Genomic DNA, 27,990 nt, shown 5'->3' with positions numbered 1-27,990 from the left:
TTGATTGTAAATGTTACAGCTGCTGCTGAATCACATCAAAAACTCAAATAAAAATCTTTTATTTGATATGAAAAGGCAAACAGATTTTCTTCAGCATTGATATGTATATTTACAAACCCATACCAACTCACTATCTATGCCACACAGTCAAAATGTTCTGCCGTATTTGTTTAGAATCAAGGGTTATATGTAACTTCGGCTTGGGTCATTACTTTCTATGAGTCGTGGTGTGTGTGGAGGACCAGCCGGGTGGGGTTAATCATGGCAAGAGGTTTTGAACAGTGGTGCAATAAGTTAACACTGTGGCGCCGATTGTGCTGACAAACCCACCCGGCTGCCGCTCTCAGTATGTGACCCAAATCTGACTGTAACAGAGGAACTTACAAACAGGCACATACAGTATGTAACAATACTATAAAAGCTCTTTAAGTACAAACCCTGTACTTCTTAAAGTAAAAAATGTAATCTCACAAACATTGTCATTGTGAAGGCACTATAGTGATGTATGTAAATAATGACAATAGAGAAACACATGTACAGCAGCTGTACCTCCGGGGTGGGCACTCAATCCCAAAGTATTGATACTACAAATAAGTGTTTCATCCATAAAGTGTCATTAGGATCAATACCAAATGTTACAGCATGTAACATCACATTTTTGGTACCAACACTCCTCTCAGGGCAGCACTGTTAGCTTTTCAGCTGCGGTTGTCTGTGTGTGCTAGTTTAAAGAGTTCACACTTAATGTTTATTTACCTTTTAACCTGCCTATAATTAAAGTATTTGTTCTACACTTATGAGAAATCAACTGATAATACTTCTGAGAACTAGATGAGATGGTTGTAACATCCATCATGTCTGAACGGTAAATATGAAACTAAGGTGAGCTAGCAGTCGCAGCTAGCTTAGCTTAGCTTAGCATAAAGACTGGAAGAGGGGGAAACAGTCTGACTCTCCAAAGTCAATAAAATCCACCTACCAACCGGAAACACTCACAGATAAACACATTATATTTTGTTTGTTCAATCTTTTAAAAAAAAAAAAGTGTAAAAACAACACATCCAGTTGAGATTTAGGGGATTTACAGCTCATGATCAAGAAAATGTCCAGCACATAATTCCTGTAAAAGCATAATCTGATGTTTTGACACTTTGTTTATTTTATGAATAAAACAAACAAGTGACACTGTGTTGACTAGCGGAGCTGGTAAGCTGATTTTATTTTTAATCTTTGGACAGAGCCAGGCCAGATGGTTCCCTCTGTCTCCAGTCTCTATGCAAAGCTAACAAAGATAATTTTAGAGTAGATATAAGAATAGTATCAGTCTTATCGCCTAAATCAGCAAGGAAAGCAAATACGGGTTCCTTACGGTGGCCCGGAGAGCTCAACGCACCGCAGCTAAAGAAAACACACGCAAATAGACGAAACACACGCACATTTAGAAAACATCATCAATTTGACAACACGTGCGCTGCAAATACTCACAACACAACCAGACACACACATTTGCTGCAAGTAGCACAGACGAGCACAACAGGTGTGTTTCCGGTCGGGTTCATCACTTTATTGTGTCCCCTGGAAACACGTTCAGGTCTGTGCTACTTGTTTGTGTGTATCTGGTTGTGTTGTGAGTATTTGCAGCGCACGTGTTGTCAAACTGATGATGTTTTCTAAATGTGCGCGTGTTTCGTCTATTTGCATGTGTTTTCTTAAGTTGCAGTGCGCTGAACTCTCAGGGCCACCGTAGTTCCCAAAATGTCAAACTATCCCCTTTTGAGTAATTTACAGAGAATACTAAAAAGAAATACTTGATCTCATTCTGTGCTAATTGAAACGTATTTAGAAGTTGCCTATTAATGATTCATTCATGTCATAAATCATGACACATTTCTGCCCCAACATGAAAGTACAGCTGCTTTAAATAATAAAAATAAATATGAATAAATCAATATCAGTATGGATATCGTGATCCGGGCCCTGGTACTACTTGTAATCGGATTGAAATTAAATTTTTGGACGATGCCCACCCCGTCTGTAGTTCAAAAGGCAACAAGAGAGATGGTGTTGGCAAATCTGACTTTGCACATTGGAATAAACATATTTGCCCATTTTCAACAGTTCATGTGTAGCAGTAGTAGTATTAGTATTTACATGCAGAGAAAAACACTTTCGGCCTTAACTGAAGTCCGGCAAGAGTGAATAAATGTTGCGGCGGACTTTCCAATGTCAATAGATATTTATATTGTAGTATTTATATGCTTCGCTAACCACTTGTAAGTCGCTTAATGCAGCTACAGACAGATACAGATTTCAGAAAAAGTGCATTTTTTGCGTGTAGGATTAATCTTCCTACACTATGACAAAATCTCAAATTCAGCCCTTTGATATGTTCCCTGATGTGCACCATGATTGTATAAATTTAATCTGATTCTGACTGAAATCAAGCAAAAGGTTTCAAAAAAGCACGGAATGATTTTGTGGAAACCCAGCGGTAACCTTCTTGACTTATTTAGTCGAAGCTCCGATAATCTGCAGCAGGAAAAGGAAGATCTGGATGATGTCGACGTAGATTGAGAGTGCGGCGAACACGTACTCCTCTGGACTGATGGAGTGCTTCCTGTTCCCTATCAGCAGCTGTGTGTGGTACGCCAGGAACTACAAACACAGAGAAAACGTCTTTAAAAACTCCGACGCACACCTTGTTTTACGAAACATCTGAAGTGAAATACTCACCATAGTGAAGGCTATGGCTCCCAAAGCTGCATAAAGCATGTGAAGCCACAGAATCTGCAACAACAAACAGGCGTTACAAAGAAAACTTGAAGACGTGCTTTAAGAAACTGTGTTTCTGTTGTTCACGTCAGCTTTAACTCACATATTTGAAGGAGAGCACGATGGTTGTAATGATGCCGGTCACAAACACCACGATCCCCAGCACACAGAAGAGACCCTGGCACTTAGTGAAGTCGACCTTTTAGAGAGAGAAACCACCAAAGGCCATGTTAATACATGTGACTGCACAAAAACAATGCAGCCGTTTGAAGCTGATAAGCTCTCTCACACACACACACACACACACACACACACACACACACACACAGAATTGTGTTTCCATGACTTCCGAGGACATAACATTGACTTGAATTCATTTCCTGGAAACTCACTTTAACCCAAACATAAACATCACACTGAAACACGTCTTCACCTTAAAGTTTTATGATTCACGTTACGGGGAAGACAAGTCCCCAAAATGTGACTGTGTAAACAGATATAGGTCACCACAGCATGAGGTAATACCTTAACCACACACACGCACACGCACACACACCCTACCTTTGTCTGGAAGCAGAAGACGGTGACGGCGATGCAGACGACGGCAGTGATAGCCAGAGCGAGAAACACTGCTTTTGTGTTGTAGTAACTAAGATTAAAAAGAGCAACATACAGTTAATACAGAAGGAAACTGACTGGAGGTTTTCAGATTACCTGGAGCGTGTAGGTTTATTCTTTACCTGGATATGGATCCAGTCATGTAGGACAAAGCCAGAGTCTGTAAATAATAGACATAATTGGAAGTTTAACAGCAGTTAGCTATAATAACACTTTAACTGTCCAACCAAAAATAGAGTTGCAGTGTATTTAAGGAAAAGAAAAAACACAATCACCGGCTGAAGACATAATAATGTGCTAAAACATAAAACTTCCAGATGCAATGTGGATTGAAGAATAGCTAAAAGAGGGGAAGAAAACTATTGTAATGGACCTGCCAAAAGGTAACGTATATAAATACTTCAGCAGTGTGAGAGCTGAATATCAACAGTCCACATCCATCAGCCCATGAATTAACACATGGAGCCGTGTCGCTCACGGAGCTGATAAAACACAGACACCGAAACATCAAAAGTGTTATGCAAACAGCCTGAGTCGAGTGTGGTGACTCACTGCTTCGTTCTGATATCGAAGACAAACCTCCAGCACTGGGACAACGCTAGCAGAGACTAATGGAAATGTTCATTAGGAGAGAAGTTACTGTATTAAATCTAAGAATAGATCTGACACTGTCAGTAAGTATGAGTCTCCATTTCCTGATTCACAAATCATCCAACTCACAAAGATGAACAGCAGAATGACGTTCCATGGGAACTTCCTCCTATAAAACAGAGGATTATGAAATTAAAAGCGTGATTGTTCTATAAATATTGTTTGTACAGATATTCTTTCTAAGGCCTCGTCAAACTGAGCAACCCCACTCACCGGGGGCCCTTACAGCAGACCAGCACGAGGTGGGTGACGATATACACAGCACTGAAACCACAAGAGACGACAACATGAATATTCACAAACTTTAATTTGGATTCTTATAAAGTCACAGGCACTGATGTTACCACAGAGCAGGACTTACTATGACGCCCAGTAGATGGCTTGGTTTCGCTGCACGAAATATCTGACAGGTTGGCTGTGGGAAACAGACGCACAGTTACACCAGGACATATACATATATATATATATATATATATACACACACACTAACAGCCACACACAAGACACACTCAGTATACTCACACAAACGTGAATACAGCCACAATGGCTGTGGTGACGAGGAGCTGAGACGCCAAAATCAAATACACCTGAAAAACACAGGCAAACAAAACGACATTACACCCTGTAGTTTCTTATCAGAGCAGTTCGGACCACGGCAGCATACGCCCCAGTTTAGGTCTTAAATATCTTCTTTATCATGTTGTATGACACAAGAAAAATAAAACATTTATGTGTGAAAATATAACAGATAAATATACGAGTCACAGAAATCTCCTGTCTCTGGGTGGATTAGTTGCAACTTGGTAAACAGCAAGATAAAACCGTTTGATCCAGGTGGTTAGAAGAGTCTGAAAATACCTGCAAAGCCGTGCTGAGGGTGTTTTTAACCAAACATATGCTTTGCTCTGTGACTCCAGTGTAATGGTAACACACGGCGTGCGCGACGAGTACACTTTACCTTTCTGATGAAGGCGTGCCGAATGCTCAGACTGTCCCAACCGCTGCCGCTCGCCGCGAACTCATCACCTGTGTCACAACAGACATATGAGCACAAACCGTGAGACCCTCATGGTTTGACATTTGGGAAAACGAAAATGCTTTTCTACCTTGAGTTAGATGAGAGGGTTTATACCACTTTTATTATATGTCTCTATGCTTAATAGGAAGCTATGGCCTGGAGACGATTAGCTTATCTTAGCTTAGCTCAGCCTAGCTTAGCTTAGCTTAGCATAAAGCCTGATAATAGAGGGACAAATCCAGCCTGGTGTAACATAACATCTAGCTCTGTACAAAAACTGAAACTGACAAAAACAAAGGTTTTATGTGGGGATTATATGTTTGACTATTTCTTGATCGGAAACAGTGATTTCTTTGAGTCCAGCACATAACCCCCATAAAACTACACACTGATGTTTTAACTAAGATATAATGTATATGTATAATGTATTAGTGAACTATAGAGCTGCTTTAATATTCCTTTAAAAACATTGAGCTTTATTACATGTAATTTTTTTAATGCTGTGATGCATTCAACTTATTCTTTTATTACTGTGTCAAAAAAAAGTAATTTTTAAAGACGTGCCAGTTGCCAAATTGCAACATCCTTCCAAGTTTTGTCAAAAGAAATGGCAAAGTACTGTCTTTAAATATTTCACATTTGTTTTACTAAGCATTAAAAACACACACTGATATTGTTGGTGGTCCCCGTCTTACCGGAGGTCAGGATATCTGACGGTATGGTCGGTGGCATAACAGGAGGCATGGGAGGGTGACTGGGGTAGCCTGCTCCTGGAGGCCCAGCTGGGTGAGGCTGTCCTGGGTACGGGCCAGGAGGGTAGCCCCCTGGCTGGCCTGGGTAGGAATGGGGGTTTGGAGCGGTGGGGTAGGGAGCAGATGGCTGGCCTGGCTGCGGACCACCATAGGTGGGGAAGCCATAGGCAGGAGGTGGTGGGTAATTCCCGCCCTGTGGTTGGTACAGCAGGCCGTGAGAGTCATTATACCCTGGAGGGTAGTCTGACCTGGACATGATGCCTGTGAGGAGGGAAGCAGGAGACAACACAGTTCACATCTGTTTCACATTTCAATGCACGAAAGCCGACAACGGAGAGAGCGATAAGCAGAGAGGAGCAATAAACTGCCACGGTCAATAACATCCAGAGAGTTGAGCTTTTCAGATATGTAGCTATCAGTGTGTATGTGGGCCTTTAAAGCTGCTCTAATCAATATTTTTGCATGGATGTGGAAGGGGGAGTAATGACGAACGCACAGGTGATTATCGCCCGACTCCACTGCGTCAGCTCTGTTTGGTTTTACAGCCGGCAACTTATTTGTTTTGGTTCACCCTCGCTGCTCTAATCCACGTTGTTTTCAGCCACAGCCGGCGGCTGTCTTCAGTGAAAAAGCTGCCCAGCAGCAACATGCAGTCGACTGTCCAGGTCAGAGGGAACATGGTGGAGCATTTGGCAGCTAAAAAGTCACATATTTCCCCTCAGGAGTCAGTGGACACCGAAAAAGGCCTAAAAGGAGGGAGAATATTTGACTCATATTTGGCCAGAAACGAGGCTCTGAATGAGCGCTAACGCTGCTCAGTATCTGCTGGGTGTGTGCCCAGGGAACTGTTTGCTAACATGTTAGCCATATTAACTTTATGAGGTGACATCAATGTGGGATTTGTGTTTGCCCGCAAGTGACCAAAAAACAATAATTTGAGGTTTAACTAAACAGTATCACACACACACACACACACACACACACACACACACACACACACACACACACACACACACACACACACACACACACACACACACACACACACACACACACACACACACACACACACACACACACACACACGCACACAGTATTCTGTCCACCAGAGAGCACAGACAACATGTCTCGCTCTTTCATAATCACATTTGAAAGATCTTTATCCAAGTTTTTTTTTTTTTATCTTGAGTGCTTATGTGAAAAATTGAATATCAGATGACATATCTTAATCTGTAATTCTGGTACAGGCCTCAATCATCAAGTATCTAATATCTATAGTAGGGGTGAGAGATATGAATTAAATGCCCCATGGGTACTTTTATATCGTGATATCTACATTTTATGAAATAAAAACATGATAAACAGAAAAGGATATATTTACACATCAGTGCAAATGATTGTGTAAATCAAATAAAGCAGTGGGTTGATTTTTAAATCCACAACAAACCACAGTAATACAACCAAAGATATTAACAGGACACAGTAGCTGACTCTGCACGCTGCTCAGTGTCGAAGAATCTCTGACACTTCAAAAATGCACAGTCCCGGCTTCAGTAACAACAGCACAGACTGGCTTAAGGCCTGGGTAATGAGTACGTGAATGAGTGTGTGTGTGTGTGTGCACATATAATTATCCAACACTTAGATTTGGCTGGGAAACAATCACACTGGAGCTAACCTTATAACAACTGTACATCTGGGGTTGTATCAGGTTAAAGTGAACATATGGTTCTGCTTAGTAATGTGGTTCACAGTAACCACCACAGGCTCAGGAACCACCACACCGATCTCTGGGGGGAAATTTCTAATAATAAACCCCCCACACACACACACACACACACACACACACACACACACACACACACACACACACACACACACACACACACACACACACACACACACACACACACACACACACACACACACACACTGCAGTCACTTATTGTCATGTTTCTGCAAACGAGGATAAAAAGAAACTGTGGTACTTTAGCAGGGAGCTTTATGTATTTCACCAACATATTAAACCACATTTACAGAGTGACTCTTTCAGACTTGGAAAACATCTCTGCCAGATTTACACTCTTAACACTTTACAGATGATCTTGTCGACCTGAGTTCTTTTACTGATCTGTTATTTGGCATGTTTCCTCTTTGCTCAGTTATTTAGAAAATGCAAAATGTTCCCTGAGCTCCATTTTCACTGGGACTTTTAGGGAATACACACAGTAGAGGAATTCAAGAGCTGACTCCACCTCATGCTGCCATTACATCACACCCCGAGCACCAAGCAACAGGACAGAAAACACTGAATGGAAAAAGTGCTTCAGAGTATCCAGTCAAACTCACAGCGACACAAACACAGATCTGATCACTTTTAGGTCACAGAGACGCAGTTAGCAGATTACAGGGATTAGGGCGGTTGTGTGTTTAAACAGGAACTGCTGCTTCAGAAAAGTGAACATTTAGAAAATGTCACACAAAGGTTGGCAAGGTTCAAGCTGATGTTGATTTTCCACATCGGATTATTCAACTTCATCATTATGATCACAACTAACACCGAATAATCACGTGGTTCTGAGTCATTATATCTGAGTATCCACCCTGCGACGCTGTAATAAGTTTGTTTGCCTCCATGCAGCACGACACAAACTACAGTTCCTCAAATACTGTATCTCTAAACACATGACCGGCAGAGAGGATATGTGTCCAATAACCTGTGTCTGAGAAACACGCTTGTTCTTTCATGTGAAGTCTGTGGTGTGGGTGGACAAAATAATAGAAGAGATGAACAGTGAGAACCGGTTTGACAAAGCTTGTAATTTTCACTATCTGCTGCGACAGTCCAAGGTTTTTGTTTTTAAAAGCAGATGTGTTTGTCCTTAGTCATCATGACCTATGACATCAAGACTTCTCCTTTTCAGATCATGTAACCCTGAAGTGTTCACAGCTTTGGGCTTGAAACTGATCAGCATTTTTAAAACAACTGCAGTCACCGATCTTTATGAATAGATATATTTTCATTGCAGCTCCACTTCCACAAGGTTCTTCTGTTGCAATGTCCATCCACTGTGAAGTCAGTGAGTGATCTTTATGGACTGTATGTGCAGTATTAGTAGAGGAGGGGGTCAGAAAATGGGGCAGGCATTGTAATTTTCTTTATTCCTAAATTTGTATTTAATGTCAGCCTTTGCAATATAGCTAATAGCAACGAGTCGCTTAGTTGGTTGACAGAAAATATTTTGATTAATTGATCGATTAAATGATTTTTCAAGCATAAATGCAAAAAAAAATTCAAAAGGTTTCAGTTGCTTAAATTTGAGACGATATATTTAAGTTTTGGACGCTTGGTCAGAAAAAAATATTTGAAGACGTCTCTCCTCAGAGTCTGTAAGACTGAGATGGGCACTTTTCACTGCTATCTGATGTTTTGTAAACAAAACAGTAAATTACAAAGCAGACTGAGAATGAAAATAATTGTCAGCCGCAGCCATTGATAGTTACATAAATGGTTACAGACAATTACAAAAGACAGCTCAAGGTTCAACCCTGCTCACCTTCAAAATAATTTGTGTACAGTGCCTTACTGAAGTACAGCTTTTTCAATTATATTCTAATATGAGATATTGTCCCTTCATAGATAATTGTTTTATATACCAGTGTTTGTTTGTGTGAATGAACCAAAAAGAGATTTTTCCATCACATGACCGCAGATCAATTCAGATGTGCGGAAACAGATGTAGCTAATTAACGGAAATCACATTAAAACTGGCCCCTTATGTGGCAGTGAGAGGACGCACGCGGGCTCCCTGACTGTGACACTTCTCATCATTAATGTTATTGGTGACACCTGTTCTCTTCCTGACACGACAACTTGCAACGTGTCTGCCCCCCCCAAATAATAAATAAATAAATAAATAAATAAGAAGTGTGCTGTTACTTTGTCCTGCAATTCATTAAAACAGACACATAATAAGCAACAGGAATAAAAGTAAAGTGCGCAGTCACCACATTCACAGCCCGGTCCCAACACGTCCAGCGGACAGACTGCACCCACTCCGCCCTGTTCACCGGCACCAAACACCCGCTCACAAAAAGCCTTTTCAGGTGAGTGACGTAGGTCTGCGGGACAAACAGGACTGCCCTGCTATGAATAGACACTCACAAACATTCAAGGCTGTACTTGTTGGGACGTTAAAATTAAATTAAATTAACTCTTTGTCTGTTTAATGTTTCCAGGTCGTTGATTCGCAACGAAAACAAGAGAAAACAATCTTTAATTTAGCTTCACTTACCAAGTGAGAAGAAACAATCCCGTCGTGTTAGTTTTCCAGCGGTAAAATGGGACAATAAAAGACAGACACACCCTCTCTGCCTCCGAAAAAAAGCTCCCAAGTTACCGGAGAGATTCAGAGCAAGGCTTAATGTGAGCTTGTTCAGCGGCCTGTCAGTCTGTCTGCTCCCCGGCCTGTCTGTCTGTCTGCTCCCCGGCCTGTCTGTCTGTCTGCTCCCCGGCCTGTCTGTCTGTCTGCTCCCCGGCCTGTCTGTCTGTCTGTCTGCTCCCCGGCCTGTCCTGCGGTGTGTTCAGCAGCAGCAGCAGTCAGATGTGAAGCAGCGGTGGAGAACATTTCCTGGTACAGGGAACAGGGAGGACCAGGGTGGAGCCCTGTCTCACTCTCTCACTCTCTCACTCTCTCACTCACACACAAACACACACACACACATACACATACACGTATGTGTGTGTGTGTGTGTGTGTTTGTGTGTGACAAGACCTGCCAGACTCAGCTGATTCATTTTCAACAGGCTCTTCTCATGTTACTAAGTAAAGGTGCATTACAACTACATACTAAATTACATTAATTAAGTATTTGTTGTCATTTAACCTCCTAAGACCTGGCGTCCACATATGTGGACCTCACATTTTGGGTTCTCTAGACCACAATACTAACTTTTTCTCAACGAGGGCCTGGTGACCACATATGAGCCATGTTCAGAAATTGAAATAACAATGCAAAATGTTCAGCATGTTTTTTACTTTGTTACAGACATACGTCTTCCTGCAGCTGTTAGCAGTACTTCAAATGAGCCATATTGCTTGAAGGGGCACAATTGTTCTTTCTCATTTTGTTTTTGCACTCAGGAAATTGCTGCTGTGTTCTGGCACCAAATAAATAGTTTTGCACATCATTACTCAATTGTCTGTTTATTGGTTTCTATCGAAATTTAAAACTAATGTCCTCATATGTGGACATCATTTTTCTCAGAAACTACATCATGTAAAAAGATCATTCTTTGTTGTTACACTCATCAGGTCCCAATCAGCCTAAAGAGCAAAGAGAAATTAAAAATGCACACCATGCATGAGTTCGGGTCTTAGGAGGTTAATATAGTTTAAATATAGATTTACTCCTTTGCATTGATCTGAAACCAGCAGTAAAGTGTTAAATAAAGTATCTAAGGCCATAAAGTGTGATACATTTATAGAAAAAACTAATTATCCAACATTACGTAATTATAATTACCTGGACCATCTTTAATTAGAGGTGGACATAGTACTAGTAGTAGTATATATCCTCCTGGTCAAATAATACTCCAACACAAGTGAAGGTTTCTCTGTCAAGTTTTTACTGGAGTTAAAGTACTGCAGAATAAAAAGCTTGTAGCACATGAAACAAAGAACATAAAACAGCATTTGAATCAACAAAAGGAGCTATTATCGTTTTCGTATTTCTTTTTTCAAAGGCAGTGATGAAGTTTGGTTGTGGTAAACATTCAAAAGGAATCTTTCTTTATTTCTAAAACTTCAAACATGGACTTGAGATAAAGCCAAGTTGCTCTGCTGAGGAAACTTCTGCCTCATCTAATGCAGCCATCGCTGGGACACTGCCAAGTTTAATCTGAGCTGTTCAAAAAATGCAGCTGCACAACATAACCGAGGAGTCGGCTGCGATTGGTTTTTCTCCTGCGATGACCACAGTGTTTGGTCTATCACATTTAAAAAAATAAATTAAAATAAATTCCTTTGACTTAAAGCTCTGCTTCAGAGGAACAAGTACTTCATAGAAAATGTAGTTGAGTCTAAAGTAGAATACTTGTCTTTACGTGTAGTGGAGAAAAAGTCACAAGTTTAGAAACAAAAACAAACTCAAGTACAGATACTCAACTTAATGTACTTCGTTAATTCCCCCCCCCGACTTTAATATCAAAATAGTTTGTATGTAAACATTACAATTTGTCTCCCCAGTACATTTTACTGATATGTCTGTGTCTTTACTCACTTTACTTTACTGGGTTTTTACAACTAATACTGACTCCAACATCCACTAAAACAAGTAAAACTCATTTTAAAGGAAGAATAATCTTTTTTTTTTTTTTTTTAAATTAAATGCACTATAAATTTATTTAGTTTAAACTGAGTTCACACGTTCTTCTACAGCTGTTGGTTTGTGGTCTGTAATAATGGCACCATGAGACCATGAGAGAAAAAGAAAGAAAGTTTCATATGTTGTCTTTTTGTTTTATATTTCATAAATGACACAGGAAGACTAAAATTGAGTTCTCAGGGAAATTACAAAGACACAGACACTTTCAATTCATTTATCCATCAGTACCCTACAAAGACATCTCTCACACTCACACACACACTCACACACATGAATAATATGGCACATTTCCAGCGTAGCACTTTGTCCCGGGCGGCTCAGACATATTTGAGGACCAGCTTCTTGGTCAGTGTGTACTTGGGCTCCGGCATCTGCTTGTGTGACAGATACTCTCCTTTGCCGACCTCACGGTTCACACGGGTCAGGACAGAGAGGATATCGTCCTTCTCCTCGCTGCACAGAACACATCAGAGACACGTTACTAAAGATCAGTCTTACAATTGTAGGTATATTTTAACGTCAACATCACGTCTTCTGACTTGTCACATCAGCAGCACAAAACTAAAAGCCTCCATTTATTAACTGGCACCCAAACATTTTATCGTTAAAAGTGCATTGCAGCAAGTTTGCTCATTTGTCTTCAGCACAACAGTAGAACAAAGAGCAGGAAATACACACCTCCATTCATAATTGCACATTGGGTGATACAAAGTTTATCCAGGGCTATAGAGGGAATTATTTCAGGAAGAGTCGGTAAGTTATCGACAGGCAGTGGTTCAAGCTGGACCTCGGCTTGGTTATAAAAGACGAAGACAGCAGCTGCCTCCTGTTCCCCCTGTTTTTATTCACGGCCAGGTTGTTGACGTTTTTCCAACAGTACAAATATCAGGGGACAATAATTCACAATAAATGTAAATATTTGACCCAAACACTGATGCTGTTTGTGGAAAGGCCCACGAGCGTTTGTACTTCTACCGAAAGCTTAGAGGTTTTAATGTTAACACCTCCTTTATGAAAATGTTTTATTGATTCTGTTTTAAACATTTTCATTTATCTGCTGGTTTGGGTCATTAACCCTGAAAAACAGAAACGGGTTGGACGGCGGAGTGAGATTGTTGAGGAACTCTCGGTTCTGTACAAAGCCAGAGCCATAAAAAAGGCTCAGTCAGTCCCGGAGGACTGAGGTCACCCGCTGTTCAGAGAGCGTAAGTTTCTTCCATCTGGCTGCAGATGCATTATGTCTAGATGCAGAACCAATAGACTCAAGAACTCATTTGTCCTTGCTACCACTGCTTTGTGTAAACTGTTTGACTGTAGGTTGGTGTGTGTGTGTGTGTGTGTGTGTGTGTGTGTGTGTGTGTGTGTCTGATTACTGTAGTAGCTGTGCAACAAATTGACCTTGAACCTTGAAACTGATTAATCAAAGTTCTGCCTGAACCTTTCCTCTGTAACTCTGTGTGGAGGTGTCTCTCACCTTTCTGCATATTTCATCAGCTGTCTGCACAGCTCCTGGATGTAGATGGAGCCTGTGGAAGTGTTTCGAAATGACTTGCACTCTGGCACGGTGGCCATGCCCATCAGGAAGTCAGCGTCCCAAGCCACCGTCTCGCCGTGGACAGGACCTGCATCTTCCTCCAGGCTGGGCTCTCTGACCTCCTCCTCTCCTGGCCTCGGGGGACACGGCACGGCTCCTTCCTGGTAGCTGCCCCCCTGGCACGCCTGGATGAAGAACAGTTTGGGCTTCCCGGCCAAGGTGGGGGCATTCTTACTCGTGAAGGGAGACGTCAGTTCTCGCAGTTTCACTTTCTTCTCATCGGTCCCAAAGACACATCCCTTTTCTCCATGGGAGAGCACACACACCACCTAAGATCAGAGGCAAGCACAGTTTTTAAGTTTCCAGTATGGCTCAATTTAACATGGATTTTAGATGTATCCGGATGACACCTAATAAAATTTAGCATAATTTTATATGCAAAATTCACAAATCATCACAGAAACCTGCAGGTTAACCAGGCTTTAAAAAAATTCATTGTTTGACAGGAACACCAACATTTTCAGAAATGCACTCATCCACTCTCTTGCTGAGAGTCAGACCAAACGATTGATTGTACAATAAATATGAAGCTATATCCAGCAGCTGGTTACCTTAGCTTAGCTTAGCTTAGCATAAAGTCTGGAAAAAGGGGGGAACAGCTAGCCTGGCTCTGTGCAGAGATACAACATCTCTATTGGTCACTAATCAACATCTTTTATCTGATACCAAAGTGTAAAAATGACAAGTTGCAGGTTTCCAGGGGTTTATGTGCCAGACTATTTCAGGCTGCTGCCTGTAGCTTCATATTTACCACATAAAATTTAGTTTATTTTTAGTTTAGTTTGTTTATTTATTTAATAGGGACGACGTAATTTAACATAGTTCCAGTACACGGCATGAAACTGATGTGTAGCACAGAAAGTTTATAGCTATTGCTAATTTTCAACTCTTGTCCCTAGTTGGGCTTTTACGTGTGCAGTGAAATTGAATATTGATTATCATAAAACCACAATACACTACAGATATATATGAAAGTAGAGTAAAACACTATATTGAAGCTGAAAACGGGTACAGCTTTGGTTTGCTTTCAGCCGGCACTTAACCTTTGTTGTAGAGGAATTTATATCTAGAGTTAATTAGAAAGCTGATTGTCCAAATTTAGATCTACATTGTGGTATTTTGCAGTTACTCTGTTTCTGTCTTGCATTGGAGTCTATCTGGAAAGAGACTCTGGAGCTAAACTGTTGAGACATTTATTAAATAGTTAGAGAAACCAAAGATGAATAAAACTCTCAAAACTAAGCAGATTGCACCTTTTCAGTGTGTGACTGTGATGATTTTGTCCATTACTTTCTATGCCTAATTGTATAAGGATGTGAGGGGTCTGACTGAAAATGCTTGAGCCCAGACTGTGATACAATATGAAACATGTTGATCTCCTCATCTAGCTCTCAGCAATAAACCCAAAAGAGTCACGGATGATGCTGCTCCAACGGTGTGTATTATCACTCACCAAGGCATCATGATCCAAAAAGTCCTTTTTGCCCAGCTCTGTCAGTTCACTCTGTATGCTGCCAGCAGTCAGGTTGTTGTGAACCACCACTGTAAAGCCGAGGAGGGAGAACACCGATTGCAGAACATCTGTATCATACAAAAGAGGGACAAACTGAAGAACAGCGGTGGGTTTGGTTTTTAATCGTACATCAAAACATATCTGATAAGTGTTATCTCTGACTGCCGCTGGGCCCAGCAGCTTACAGATAAACAGTACATACATAAATCAGATCACATGGCTGATCAAACGCAAGAATACATACTCGCATCCTCCTGAGTTCCCCCTCGATCTTTCAACTCTTCTCCCAAAAATTTCTCATTGTTGATGACCACACACAAACCACGGGGGTTATGATTCAGATTGTAGTACTCCATCTACAGGGCACAAGCACAACCACACATCATAAACATTAGTGTTCTGCTAAATGAATGAACGAGTGAAGGGGGAGGTATTTGTGCTTGTGTGAATGGTTACCTCATTGGCAACAGAGGGGGGCTGTCTGTTTGGTTGTGCATCAGAGTAAATCCTCTCTCCTTCAAATGAAGAATAAAAACGGTGGAAAGTTACATCCCTTAGACGAAAGTAATAATCTGAGAGTGAATATCTAAAACAGTGAGGAGGAGGAGGAGGGTTCTGAAGTTGTAGTGTAACCATACGGGGTCGTTATTCAATGGCTGTGTGTGTGAGATTGAGAATTAATTACTAATTAATTACAAATAGTAAAAAAGGAGAAGCTTACGACTGGGCCGAGTCTCAGATATCGACAGGGTGGACGGTGTTTGCTGAGAGCCGTTGTTGACCCTCTGTGGAAAGAAGCAGAGTCACAGCGGTGAGTGAAGTGACTCACTGGAGGATTCACTGTCTAAGAAGTTATAATAATATGCACACACCTGGTAATCCATACTGACACGAGGAGGAAGAGGAGGAACTCTAGTTGGATTCTGTTGGAGTACCTCTGCAAATAGTACAATTGCATGATGAATTTCACAGTAATTCGACATTTAAATATATTTGTGCTTGTGTGTGTCAGTGGGTTTCATACCGTCCATGTAGCGCTTTACAGTCAGCGCCAGTTGTTGATCAAACTCCTTCAGTACTGCATGCATGTCTTTAAGCTTTGTAGGTGACAGTAAATCAGCCTTTTCCATTTCAACAAACAAATCCAGTGCTGTCTGCAATGAAGAGAGAAGAGCGGGTTGTGTCTGTGTGTCTGCCGTTACGTTGTAAATATATAAAATCCCTGGCAGAACGTATAAATGAACAAATAAATTGATAAAGAGAGTTAAAAATAACCACGCAAGAAACAAAGTTACCAAAACCTTTTGTGGCAAAGCGGCTGCAGGGTCACAACAGTAATAAAATATTTTCAGCCGACTAAACATTACAGCATCCTAAAGCAAATATAAGTCCAATAAAAAGATAAAACCATTATTTAATTACAATTTGATGTGGGGAGGTTGTATTGTTTTGTAAAGCTAAACTGCAACTAAACTTACTGTATATTTTCCAAACTAAAATGTACATGATTGATGGATAAAAAAATTAGCAGAACCTTTTACCTTTTACTTTGACTTTTCCAATTATGAAGCTAAGAAATTGACATTGGTGATAAAACAAACAAACAATCAACTTAAATTGCAGGTAAATGTAACAGTTAACGTCGCTCTTTGGAAAAATCTGAAGTACTACATTATGTACTTGGGGGCAACAATGATGTTATGTCAATTACAGTGATGAGAATGTAACTATAACTTTAGTTCCTAATGTTGTGTATAAGATTTTTCACTCAAAAGCAAAAAGTGAAGTCGACATGTCGTCATTTCTTCTGTAACTCTGGGTGATTTAGACAAAATGCTGGAAAGGTGGGGGGGGGGGGGGGGGTGTACTCACATCACTGGCCTCGATTTGTCTTCTGCCCAATTTGCTGCTCAAAAGAAACTTCATCTTCTCAAAATTCTCCGTAGTCATGTCCTCATATATTCGGTACAGCATCACCCTGACAGAGAGAACGGAGGAGTGAAAAAGAGGAAGAGGAGAGGGACAGACGACGAGACAACAGAGGAGGAAAAGCTGACTGCGTATTTTAATCGAGTCATATCGTCATCTCTTCTGCTTCCTGTAAATGTCTTACTGCTCGTACCTGTACGGCGACAAGGTGGGTCTCGCATCCGTTTCCTCTGGTCGCCTGCTGTCTGTCTCCAGGAGGCTGAGGAGATCTGCACGACGGATAGTGTGGAGCAGCTCAGCGAGGAAGGCGCCGTCATCCAGCAGGCCGTTCTCTTCTAGTCTCAAGAACAGCTGTTTCGCATCCTTGATCTGTTTGAGAAAAACCAAGAAACACACAAAACAATCCTTTACAACCGTTTGAGAAGTGAAACAGGATGCAACAGCGAAGGCCGTCAGCAACTGTAGAGAAATGCTGTCTGATAAAAGTGTCTCCACAGACAGTGTTCCTTGGTTTTGGAAAAGCTTTATACAAATAATTATTATTAAAGTGATGGTTTGGGTTATTTGTCGTGGGGTTGTGTGAGGTACTTATCTATAGTCGGTTCACAAACTAGTTCCAAAGGAAAGGGCTGTTTGATGACAAGAGGAACTGGTGAAATATTCATAATTTAGCAACACTTCAACAGATATTAGCTTTATTCTGTGGGCATTGTTTTAGGTGGCTAAAACACATTTTTGCAGATGACCCGTCCACAGCAGCACAAAGCTTATCTTCTGTGTGTGGGAGTGCGCCGATCCGAATCTACTGCAGGTAAAACACTGACTATAGATCAATACCTCGCAAAAACCCACGTCAAATAACCCGAACTATCACTTATATAATATAGTTAGAGGTCAGGAGAAAATGGGGGGAAAATATCATTATTTGGTGAATGCGATTAGGTAGAGTGTCTGTAAGATAACTACTATTATACTATACTATACTGACTTTTAGAAAAAGTCACAGAAAACTGTAAAAGCCCAGATTTACTGGTCAACAAGAATTTATTTGTTCCTCAAAAATGGGACAAAAGTAGACGTAGACGGGTCCTTTTGGGAAAGTGTGTGGAGAAAGATGATGACAATGCCCCCATCTACAGGGCACGAGGGGTCACTGAATGGTTTGATGAGTATGAAGATGATAGTCGCAGCCACTAGATCTAAGCTCAGCTGAACACCTATGGGAAATGAGGGGGGGGGATTGGTGTTCATCCCTCCAGAAGAGTTCGCAGACTTGTTGAATCAATGACAGGGAGCAGTGAAGCTGCTCTGGCAAGCAGGTGGTGGCCCATCATCTTACTAAGACACTTGTGGTTCTTACCCCCTCCATGCGTTTCCTGTTGACTATACCGAGACACAGGAAGCACAGCGCTGCAACCTCAGATGAGTCCAGCTCCTCGTCTATGTGGGACAACTTCAGTCTATCCATCTCAGACCCTCCCCAACCAGCACAGGCCCCGCTGCCCTGCTCAGAGCCTTCCTCGGGTCAGTGCTGTCACAGAAGCATTAATAAGGGAGACAGAGAACAAAAATAAGTCAGATATAAAAAAAAAATTAAAAAAAATGAAGTGTGCATGTTCTTGAGAGGCCAAAATAAAAGCCTTTAAAACTCCATGTCTTACTCACAGACAAGTTCAAATCACAAACTGAGGCAAAGGGAAACTGCTGAACGCCCTTGCCAAAAACTGGCTATGATGATACAAATACAAATACCCAGACACTACACCCTACACTAAACAGCTCATTATTACACGACTAAATACCACCTCTACTTGTTGTAATGACATAAAGATGATAGGAATGTCACTAGTGACTTATTGATTACCTTTAAAACCCTTCATGAATCATATGGAGTCTGCGGCCCTCAAGCAGGAAACTATCGACTGTTTCCCGTAAATGCATGTAACTACAGTAAAGTAAAGTCGGGTGTGTGAGCGTGTATTTATATTTATATGATGCTGTATACCTGTTTTAAATAGTCACTTTCCTTGTTTAGTTCTTGCTGTTTTATTTCAAAATTTCTTTTTCTGAGTGATATGTAGTCACAGCCTGTACGTAGCACAAGAAAACTGTAGTAAAGTTAATATTACCCTTCAGTCAACAGTCTTTAACTTTTGAGTTACTTCATAAACAACATAGTTATCTAACACTTACAGCAACTAAAGGTGTGTCACGACGTTAAAAAAAACAAAACTTACCGTTGTTGTTTTACTTTTCAGCCGCTAACGTCCAAAAGGTAAAACGATTCGTCTTCACCGGTTCAGTAAAACTTTGGTCGTTTATCGAAAAATATAAACGAGTTACGTCTAAATCTAGTTACATCTAAATCTAGTCAAGTCCTTGGTTGCTTTGGTACGTACTTGCCGGTTTCTGGTGCGAATGGTTTCATTTTCAGACAAGAGGTAAGTAATTTTCTAGCGGAAGTTATCACCTCACTTCCGCTTCGTATCAAAATAAAAGCCTCGTAAACAGACAACAATGACGCAGCTTGATTTAAAACACTTTATTTGCGCTGAGAAAGTCATAGTTCTGGTTGTCCTACTTGAAAACAGTCCTGACCTATTTGGTGAAGGTTAGCACGTTATTGATCATGTAAAAAAAAAAGCTTTGTTTTACATTTCGTGCTTTTGTTTTTAAAGTCCGACCGGTTTAAAACCAAACCCCTTTTTGATTTTTTTTTTGACAGTTTTAATTTCCCATTTTTCAGACATGTTTTGCCCTGACAAGTCTGACAGGATACTGAAACAAAAACCAAACTACAAACACTGTTTGAACCAATTCATTTGATCAGATCACTACAGGTCAGGTGAAGTCTCAGGTGTGAAGGTTATTGTTCTCAGTTACACTATACACTAATTTCTAAACTTCAGCATAAGTTAAAGTGATAAATAAAAGTCTGGAAAGACAGTTTTGAGCTTATGAGATGAGTTTTCAGAACGGTGAAGCTTTAAGACTTGATTCTGGAGGACGGCGGGCGGAAAACGGGAGGAAGTACTCTCTGGCAAACTGGAAGACATCATCTGGTTTTCTCAGCAACAAGAACTGCAGGAAGTCAGATATGAGGGCACGGATCTCTGGATGTTGTCTCAGGTACGAGTCATGGTCTGCCTTCAGCTCCTCCTGCCACGCACACACACACACACACACACACACACACACACACACACACACATTTATACAACATGAGATGTATGAGAGGAAACATTATTATTCAGGTACAGTCAATATGAATTAAGCCAGTTTCAAACATTAAACCAGTTTCACCTTTCTGTCCAGGAACTTAGAGTGCATCTGCATGTCTTCTTCCCAAACCAGGGGCATCTTCTCAAAACCTAACATTCGCACACACACACATACAAACAACGTCACTGACTCTGTTTCGTTAGAGAATCAGCTTTAATATGTGGGAATGGTTACCCTTTTCTAGCTGTGATGGCAGCTGCAGAAGCCTCATGGTGACTGGTGATCCCACCTGCACTCTGCTGGCCAAGTGCCTGATCAAAAACAAACAGGGATTTTACAGCATCAAAGTTATAAAGGCACTTGTTGTGATTGCAGGTTTTCTCACTGGTAGCCAAAAAGTACGGCATGCACACGTACGAAGAACAACTCGACTCACAGGCAGAAATAAACTGAATGTGAATTTGTTCTGTCTATTTCTCTCTCTCTCTCTCTCTCTCTCTCTCTCGCTCTCTCTCTCTCTGCACAGCTTAAGCTTAAAAAATAAATTGTTTGTTTGCTGTTGATGTCATGTCTTGATGTGCACTTCTGATGCTCAGTGGCAGCCAAGTGGTTTCTTATTCAGTAATACATGTGCAGTAATTTTTCTAGGCCATGTAAATAATTTACTAAACCCAAACCTACTTCGATATGCATTTTTTTGACCTCATATAGTTACACTTATGCAGCAAGTAAAATACTTTGTTGTTTATTAGTGTCCTCTGGAGTAAACCTCCACATAGCTGATGTGGCACCTCATTGAACCTGGATCTGCCTGTGACATGTGACACAATCTATCTGACTAATCTGCCTTTGTGGCCAGGCAATAACATACTTGTCTCAATACGTGTCTTCAAATCAGTATGAACAGCAATCATAAATTCTTCTGTCTCTAAATCCTCCAAAACCAAAGCAGTTGTTAAAGTCTGCCAGATTTAAATTGAGATCGAATTTACCCATCATCCAGGAAGTAGCACTGCCAGGTGGTGGGGCTGTCCTCCACAGAGTGAGCAATCCTCTCCATCCCAAATACCTCCACGGTCTCACCCCCAACCTCCAGCTGCTTCAGACCCAGCTCACTCTGAACACAGACAGACAGATAAGCTCAGTCCTCTCCTCAAACAAGTCACTGACTGACCAAAAAAAAGGCTCCACACAGACGTAAATACTCACAAAGGTGGTGTGCATGATGTGTAATCCCTGGTCGAAGGAGATGAAGGTCATGTGTTCTGGCGTCTTCTTCCTCAGAGCGATCAGGCGCATCAGCAGCAAGATGGAGCCCTCTGTTACCAGCCCTCTTAGGACAGACGTGGGATAAGAAGCAGTCTCCTTCGTCACCTCCTGCACACACACATTCACACACGATTACACCGTCCCAGGTTTGATTTCTCCAAGCAACAATTTATGCATGGTAGTAATAAATTGTAACATGATGATATTAAACATCTGAGTGTGGATCCCAGTTTTGTAAAATGGTAGCAACCTTGTTTAACTTTGGTTGTTGTCTCAGATTTTCAGAACATATTAACTTCTATTTAACATAGAAATATTGACGAGGCCTGGGGCTGCTGTTTTGTTAGGATTTCCGGCAGTTGACACACTCTGTGGTTTCTCCTCTCACCTCTCCAACAGTGGTAACTTTATCAATCACCATCTGCCCGTCGTGCTGCACCATGTAGCACCTCTTGTCCAGACTGTGGCCTTCAAGCTGGAGTTTGTGTGTTTAAAGGCAGGAAATACAATTTAAAATCAGAGATATTTTGCATAACAGTGAACGTCTGATAAGGGTGCAGTGTTTTCAGTTAGTGCAACAACTGATATATGTGTGTGTGTGTGTGGGCAGCTTGGAGTGGCTCACCTTGACATACTCATGGTAATCTTCCTCCAGCACCTCCAGGTCAGTAGTCAGGTAAGCTTAAATTGTCAATAAAGACAAAGCAAAGAATATGAATTTAAGGTAAACTGACATCTGTAAAAGAATAAAACAGTGGAGATCAACCTGTCTGGACAGTCCCTTTCACCTGCCTCCTGTCACCTGTCACCTGTCACCTGTCACTGTTGTTCCACAGGGGGAGCCGTCAATGGCTCCTTGGCTCTGAGCGTGCAGCAGCAAACAGGGCTGCTGGACCCTCCGGGCAAACTCCACCGTCACACTGAACTTCCCCAGGTCTCTGCCGCCCTCTGACACAGTCACCAGAGAGTCCGGGAACACACACTTCTGCAGCTCTGCGGGCTCTGAGGAAAAAGTGGAGGAGACTTTAGGTTTGGACAAAAGTAAATACTGCTAATTGCTCGCACGTAACGAACGGCGCCATTGCTGGTGCAACTGAAGATACGTCAAAACCAGGTGGTGCTAACTCTCAGAGGTGTATTAGTTCTGTCTCCTGTTGACACCCCAGACTGTCCTAGAAAGTAAACTGACAACCAACTCACCAACGCTGGACATGAATGTGATCGCTGCGTCCGACGCCTTCAACTCCTCTCCGTGGCTGGGTCCTTCAGTCCCCGCAGGAGCCTCATCTTCCAGCGGGGCTTCCATCGTTGTCGCTGCCTTCACCTAAGGCAGATACCTCTGGCTGTAAAATAAGTCTCCACCTAGTTGGAACAGCTTCACAAGACACACCTTTGTTGCGACAGGTAGGTTGTTTTTATCATTTTATGGCAAAAAGGTTTTTTTTTTTGATGGACTTCTCTGTGTAGCCTCTACAGATATGAAAAAAAGACGACGAGCAAACCCGAGTTGTCATGGAAACGACGCTGCAGTACCGTAAAGACGATTAAAGCTGCGCAGCCGAATCTGGACGCAAGCAAGCTACCGTATTTCCTACCAACGAAGTGTCACAAAAGATCCTGCAGATCAACAGCGTGTGGAAGTCCATTTGCATCAGAAAAAAAGTTCTTTATAAAAAATAAAATGTCAAATTTGAGATGTACTAAATCAGAATAATGATATACAAATTTAAATTATGACATTATGAGTCACATGATTAAAGAAAACGCCCTTTTAACATCGAAAAGGGAAGTAAAGAAACAGTGATAAAATGTTTTTTCACTGTCAAATTGCATATTAGTCCATAATGTCATTATTGTTTACGAGTTTTTCTTTTTTACATTATCCATATAAATGTGTTAAAGCTGTATTGGTTTTGTCTCAATAAAATATAAACATGAATAATGTTTAGTCTAAAGTGTTGAATAATTTCTGAGAGATAGAAATTTAGTTAAAAATTTTATTTTTAAAAAACTTTTCTGTATGTTTTAGATTTATTCATGAATACAAATATACATGACATTACAGTTATATTAATAACTCATTTCTTAGACTTGTTGAGCCACCAGTGATTTTCATGTTGTGAACTTTATTCTCTGATTCAAGGATGTGATACAATATAAAAGACAAAGATCGTAAAAAAAATAAAGATTCAGGAAGATAAAAATACATTTAAGAAAAACTGTCCCTTGAGTTAATTATAAACCCTTAATTAAGACTTTAAGTATACTGTGTTTGCATGATTTCTGGACATTTAGCTTCTGGTGAGCTATGGTGACAACACAAGCCTCTTCCTCAGGGTAAACCTAACTTCAGGCATCTGCTTTTTTGCTCCAGGTTTGCTGCCGGCCTCCTTCTGGCTGACTTCATCGTTCACACGTTGGAGGATGGTGGTGATGTCTTCACGCCTAAAACAATATAGAGGGCACAAAAACATTACTGTCCCTATCACAATACAGATTTTTCAACTAAAGTGTACAGTGTATGTATACTGTATACTGCAAAGAAACGATTATATCATCACATCTACAAAATATTGCAAATTTTTTGATATTTCAGTCAGTTTTATATTTACCTCTGACAGCCTTCCTTTAGCTGCTGACACACAGACTGGATGAACCAGCTCCCATCGGTTTTGTGTCTAATTGCTGCATAATCTTCAACAGTGGCAATAGCAACCAGAACATCAGCCACTTCAGGGATGAAAGGTGAAGGACAATCATCATCCTCCAGATCTTGTAATAACACTCCAGGCTGTATCTGCTGGCCCTGACAGGCCTGGATCAAGAATAGTTTAGGCTTGCCAGCGAGGGGTGACTTGTCAGTCGCCTTGAAAGTTCTAGTTATTTGTTTAATGGAGAGGGGCTCCCGATCAACCCCTAAGACTACACCCTGTTTTCCGTGGCTCAGAATACAGCAGACGAAGGCGTCTCCATGTACAGGAGCCTGATGACGATCAATGAATCCGGTGCCAAACCACTCCTTAAAATTGAATTCCTCCGGCTGGGACTGGTCCCTTGGAGAAGCAAGGTACTTCAGTACCTGAGCCATCTGGTCCTTGGTTTGGTCTGTACACATCAGCACTCTGAACCCCAGCCAGCTGAACACCTTTGCCAAACTTTCTGCAGGAAATGTAATTTTAAGAAACTCAGAAAAGCTTCAAGCACCAACAAACAGGACAATGGTGTAAGACAGTGAAGCTGTCTATTCCATAACATACCAGCATCTTTGTTGGTTCCACTTCTATTTATGCCATCTGTGAAATTCTCATTGTTTATGATCAAGCAGAGGCCGACAGGCTGGCTATCCAACTGGTACTGTTCCTCCTGGAAACAATGGAAACAATTTAACACAGACACACAGAAACTTTTAATTACGAGGCAACTTCATTGTCTTCACTAGTTTAAATTTCCATTACATAATTACAAAGCTATTATGGTAATACAGGCTAATAAGCATGTGTCTTGAGTCTTTGAGATGAAAATATATCCTGTGATTATCTGAGGAAAATGTATGTAGTACATATGGTGTGCTATTTGATTATAATATAAAGACCTCACCTTATTTTGCCTCTTGCTCTCAACATCTGAGGAAATCAGAGCGAAACAGAATTATACCTCCAAATATAAAACTGAGGACTGTTTGCTAAAGGTTTAAAACCTTATGTCATGTACCATCGTTGTCTGCTGAACAAGCCTGGGTGGGCTCAGGTAAAAGGCAGGTGTCATTCAGTCGTATGTCCTTGAGCTCAGGGAAAGTTGTCTCAACATCTTCGTCAGTTTGCAGGAGGTTCAGGAAACTCTGGCAGCATTTCTCTCCTTTATTCATGATCTTATCCACAAGCTCAACCACGTGCCCCTCTACATCTTCTTTGTTGATGCTTTTCAGGTTGTTGTACTCCCGTTCAGTTATCAGGTTTTTCTCCATAACTTTGTTGAGGATCAGCCTGTAATCTCCACACAAATGCTTCTGAATGTCCGTTTTATTGCGCCTCAATGTGCCTTTGGCTGACATGTTGAATCTGAGATTGCACAATAGAAAGTAAAAACACGACTATTCAATAGAAAAGACGTGAATGAACTTGTTCTCTCTTGCTTACAGGAAAGTACACCTCAATAGTAAGATTTTAAATGCCAAATACATTTACGAGCGTCACTTTGGATTAGTAGTATGTATTCAGATTGAGTAAATATGGCGTTTTATGTATGTTAACTGTTACTAGCTATTAATAAGTCAAGCTAACTTTCGTCATTTTCGGTATTTGTGTGCATCACGTCCTACACACTGAGGTTTCACAGTCACAGTTCAACCTAGCTAACGTGAACCCCTTTTCTCCGATCACACAAAATGTCTTAAATTAACGAGTGGACTTCGAAAACATATGAGCATATAGCGAAGATTGTTAGCTTACTGTCAGGAAGTCTTCCCTCCAAATGGCACTTTCAGGTGGACTGAGCTGAGAAGCTGACTTCATTCAGTATGTTGATAGAGACGCGGGTTTGGTTTGTTGAGTGTGAAGTGTGTCCACCACCTAGTGGAAGAGTAGGAGTGGCTTCCTCTTGGAGGGAGTAGTAGTAATAACAGAAACCGCCAGTAGCAATTTGATGTTATGTTTTGTTCCGCCATTGGCCACAGGTGGCAGTGATGAGTCTGTTCGTCACCAGCACAGCAGAGGGAAGCGAAGAAGAGAAACCAGTAACAGACGAGCTACTTAGAGGAAAGGACTCAGCTTAATGTGGAGAGTTTCTAGGGTTTTCTAGGGAGTGGGTAGGTGTCACAGCAGCAGTATCACAACCATGTAGTGAAGATTTATCATCTACAAAGTATATGCAGTCGCTTCCACGAGCGGCTCTCCCTGGTGGTCTAGTGGTTAGGATTCGGCGCTCTCACCGCCGCGGCCCGGGTTCGATTCCCGGTCAGGGAACACCTTTTATGATGAAATTCGAGGCACAAATGACAACCAACTATGCTATGGATTACACTTTCATTAATAAAAATTAATGTGGATGGTCTACATTTGTGTCCTTTATAATAACAAATCCTGACAGAACTGTATTGCACACAGATTTGTCTCTGTTTTTTGGCCTACTCTCAGTGATATAAATGTCTTATAAATTTTTATATGACTTATTGCAGATCTGTTGTATTAGACTGCGTTAGTTTTAGCTAGGTGTACTTAATAAACTTGGAACAGAGTGTATATGAAATTATGTTAATCAATGCTTGTGTTACTCAGTTGGTTCCCAGAGGAGTGATTTGTTTCTCTTATCCTGCTTTGCTGAGGCCAAATGTTATGCTGTGCTACACAGCTGCAGCCGGGAAACTGGCAACGATCCAGCGTCCTGCACAAGGACACTTAGCAGAGAGAGCAGGTGTTGTCAGACTGGCTTGATGCCGCACTATCAAAGAATAATCTCCTTTCATACCTTTTTATAATCCCTAGGCATGAAGCCATGATACACACACTATTAATTGTTTTGTTAGACCTCTTTATGTGATTGTTGTGATCAAGTCAATAGATCAGTGCTGGGTGTAACTAGTTACACCCAGCACTGATCAGCGATGCAATCTATTTGTCAACCACTTAGCTGAAGTGAAAACCATTTGAGTGTCTTGTTATGGCAAACTACCCCTTACCTTACTTCCTCACACTATTGACCCTCTGAACACCAGACATGTAGCACTAAACATGAACCAGAACTCCTGGTCTAACTGATATTTTTACTGGCGGCATGTTTTATATACAGCTGGTTCACTTTTCGAATGCACCTTCCCCATTATGATCTGACTGCATATCAATTGACCAGTCCTTAAATACAAACATGTAGATAATTGGAGGAAGATTGTGCCCGAATGAGAGAGAAGTTGCAGCTCAGACAAACACAAGGCAGTTAAATGAGAGTCATCCTAACAGGTAAACAGATGTATGTAAAGTAAAGAAACTGTAGCCAAGATTTAAAGAATGCCCCAGTGCATAAACATGAATTATATATTTTTCTGTATTTTTCTGTTTTATTTAATTTTATTTCCTTCCTTCATGAGGCCAGGAATAAATTTCAGGTGGGAAAATACTAAATTATTATTAATTAATTATTGTGGACTATTTTATTTATTGTTTGATTTTATTTAAAATTTTTATTTATCAATTTTATTTAGATGGTTACTAATTTAATACTTTTTTTAAAATTCACAAATTTTATTAAAATGTTACTAATTTCGCCATTTTTTA

At 40.9% G+C, this 27,990-nt stretch overlaps 4 protein-coding genes and 1 non-coding gene across 5 annotated transcripts; 1 reads left to right on the top strand and 4 right to left on the bottom strand.

Moving 5' to 3' along the window:
* Positions 1-43: 43 nt before the first annotated feature.
* Positions 44-10,401, bottom strand: LOC130178665 (protein lifeguard 3-like). The gene is made up of 12 exons (XM_056391091.1): positions 10,107-10,401; positions 5,755-6,072; positions 5,000-5,067; positions 4,564-4,628; positions 4,403-4,456; positions 4,255-4,305; positions 4,111-4,150; positions 3,513-3,550; positions 3,334-3,421; positions 2,876-2,971; positions 2,734-2,787; positions 44-2,655 (listed from the first exon to the last, which is right to left on the bottom strand). The coding sequence occupies exons 2-12, from the start codon at positions 6,065-6,067 to the stop codon at positions 2,506-2,508; spliced, it is 1,017 nt and encodes a 338-aa protein (XP_056247066.1). The 5' UTR covers positions 6,068-6,072; positions 10,107-10,401; the 3' UTR covers positions 44-2,505.
* A 1,015-nt stretch (positions 10,402-11,416) lies between these two features.
* Positions 11,417-19,642, bottom strand: casp8 (caspase 8, apoptosis-related cysteine peptidase). The gene is made up of 12 exons (XM_056391697.1): positions 19,471-19,642; positions 18,594-18,764; positions 17,427-17,602; positions 17,177-17,282; positions 16,329-16,458; positions 16,177-16,241; positions 16,026-16,089; positions 15,761-15,819; positions 15,549-15,660; positions 15,245-15,372; positions 13,672-14,060; positions 11,417-12,650 (listed from the first exon to the last, which is right to left on the bottom strand). Exons 2-12 carry the CDS (start codon positions 18,699-18,701, stop codon positions 12,515-12,517), a joined length of 1,473 nt encoding a protein of 490 aa, XP_056247672.1. The 5' UTR covers positions 18,702-18,764; positions 19,471-19,642; the 3' UTR covers positions 11,417-12,514.
* Positions 19,643-19,760: 118 nt separating this feature from the next.
* Positions 19,761-23,196, bottom strand: catip (ciliogenesis associated TTC17 interacting protein). The gene is made up of 9 exons (XM_056391699.1): positions 22,925-23,196; positions 22,541-22,726; positions 22,350-22,405; positions 22,113-22,199; positions 21,665-21,832; positions 21,448-21,572; positions 20,690-20,766; positions 20,537-20,604; positions 19,761-20,392 (listed from the first exon to the last, which is right to left on the bottom strand). The coding sequence occupies exons 1-9, from the start codon at positions 23,028-23,030 to the stop codon at positions 20,204-20,206; spliced, it is 1,062 nt and encodes a 353-aa protein (XP_056247674.1). The 5' UTR covers positions 23,031-23,196; the 3' UTR covers positions 19,761-20,203.
* Positions 23,197-23,798: 602 nt separating this feature from the next.
* Positions 23,799-26,365, bottom strand: LOC130179005 (caspase-8-like). The gene is made up of 6 exons (XM_056391698.1): positions 26,173-26,365; positions 25,436-25,782; positions 25,322-25,347; positions 24,982-25,087; positions 24,337-24,883; positions 23,799-24,169 (listed from the first exon to the last, which is right to left on the bottom strand). The coding sequence occupies exons 2-6, from the start codon at positions 25,773-25,775 to the stop codon at positions 24,031-24,033; spliced, it is 1,158 nt and encodes a 385-aa protein (XP_056247673.1). The 5' UTR covers positions 25,776-25,782; positions 26,173-26,365; the 3' UTR covers positions 23,799-24,030.
* A 248-nt stretch (positions 26,366-26,613) lies between these two features.
* trnae-cuc (transfer RNA glutamic acid (anticodon CUC)) lies at positions 26,614-26,685 on the top strand. The gene has a single exon. It is a non-coding gene; the product is annotated as a tRNA-Glu (tRNA).
* The last annotated feature ends 1,305 nt before the right edge of the window (positions 26,686-27,990 follow it).

Source organism: Seriola aureovittata, chromosome 12, assembly GCF_021018895.1.
Source record: "Seriola aureovittata isolate HTS-2021-v1 ecotype China chromosome 12, ASM2101889v1, whole genome shotgun sequence".
Classification (NCBI taxonomy): Eukaryota; Metazoa; Chordata; class Actinopteri; order Carangiformes; family Carangidae; genus Seriola; species Seriola aureovittata.
This window is presented reverse-complemented; position numbering and strand designations above follow the sequence as displayed.

What these genes read in the sequence shown, in the direction of transcription:
- LOC130178665 (XM_056391091.1), bottom strand. Translation starts at nt 6,067, where the DNA reads ATGTCCAGGTCAGACTACCCTCCAGGGTATAATGACTCTCACGGCCTG. An exon ending in GGCACGCCTTCATCAGAAAG is followed by an intron (nt 4,629 to 4,999) that starts GTAAAGTGTACT and finishes TGTGTTTTTCAG; the next exon opens with GTGTATTTGATTTTGGCGTC. An exon ending in TCTTCTGCTTCCAGACAAAG is followed by an intron (nt 2,972 to 3,333) that starts GTAGGGTGTGTG and finishes TCTCTCTAAAAG; the next exon opens with GTCGACTTCACTAAGTGCCA.
- casp8 (XM_056391697.1), bottom strand. Translation starts at nt 18,701, where the DNA reads ATGGATAGACTGAAGTTGTCCCACATAGACGAGGAGCTGGACTCATCT. An exon ending in CCCACCTTGTCGCCGTACAG is followed by an intron (nt 17,283 to 17,426) that starts GTACGAGCAGTA and finishes TCTCTCTGTCAG; the next exon opens with GGTGATGCTGTACCGAATAT. An exon ending in GACAAATCGAGGCCAGTGAT is followed by an intron (nt 16,459 to 17,176) that starts GTGAGTACACCC and finishes TCTTCATTGCAG; the next exon opens with ACAGCACTGGATTTGTTTGT.
- catip (XM_056391699.1), bottom strand. Translation starts at nt 23,030, where the DNA reads ATGGAAGCCCCGCTGGAAGATGAGGCTCCTGCGGGGACTGAAGGACCC. An exon ending in CACATTCATGTCCAGCGTTG is followed by an intron (nt 22,727 to 22,924) that starts GTGAGTTGGTTG and finishes CTTTTTCCTCAG; the next exon opens with AGCCCGCAGAGCTGCAGAAG. An exon ending in ACATCATGCACACCACCTTT is followed by an intron (nt 21,573 to 21,664) that starts GTGAGTATTTAC and finishes GTCTGTGTTCAG; the next exon opens with AGTGAGCTGGGTCTGAAGCA.
- LOC130179005 (XM_056391698.1), bottom strand. Translation starts at nt 25,775, where the DNA reads ATGTCAGCCAAAGGCACATTGAGGCGCAATAAAACGGACATTCAGAAG. An exon ending in TTGTTCAGCAGACAACGATG is followed by an intron (nt 25,348 to 25,435) that starts GTACATGACATA and finishes TGATTTCCTCAG; the next exon opens with ATGTTGAGAGCAAGAGGCAA. An exon ending in TGGAACCAACAAAGATGCTG is followed by an intron (nt 24,884 to 24,981) that starts GTATGTTATGGA and finishes CATTTCCTGCAG; the next exon opens with AAAGTTTGGCAAAGGTGTTC.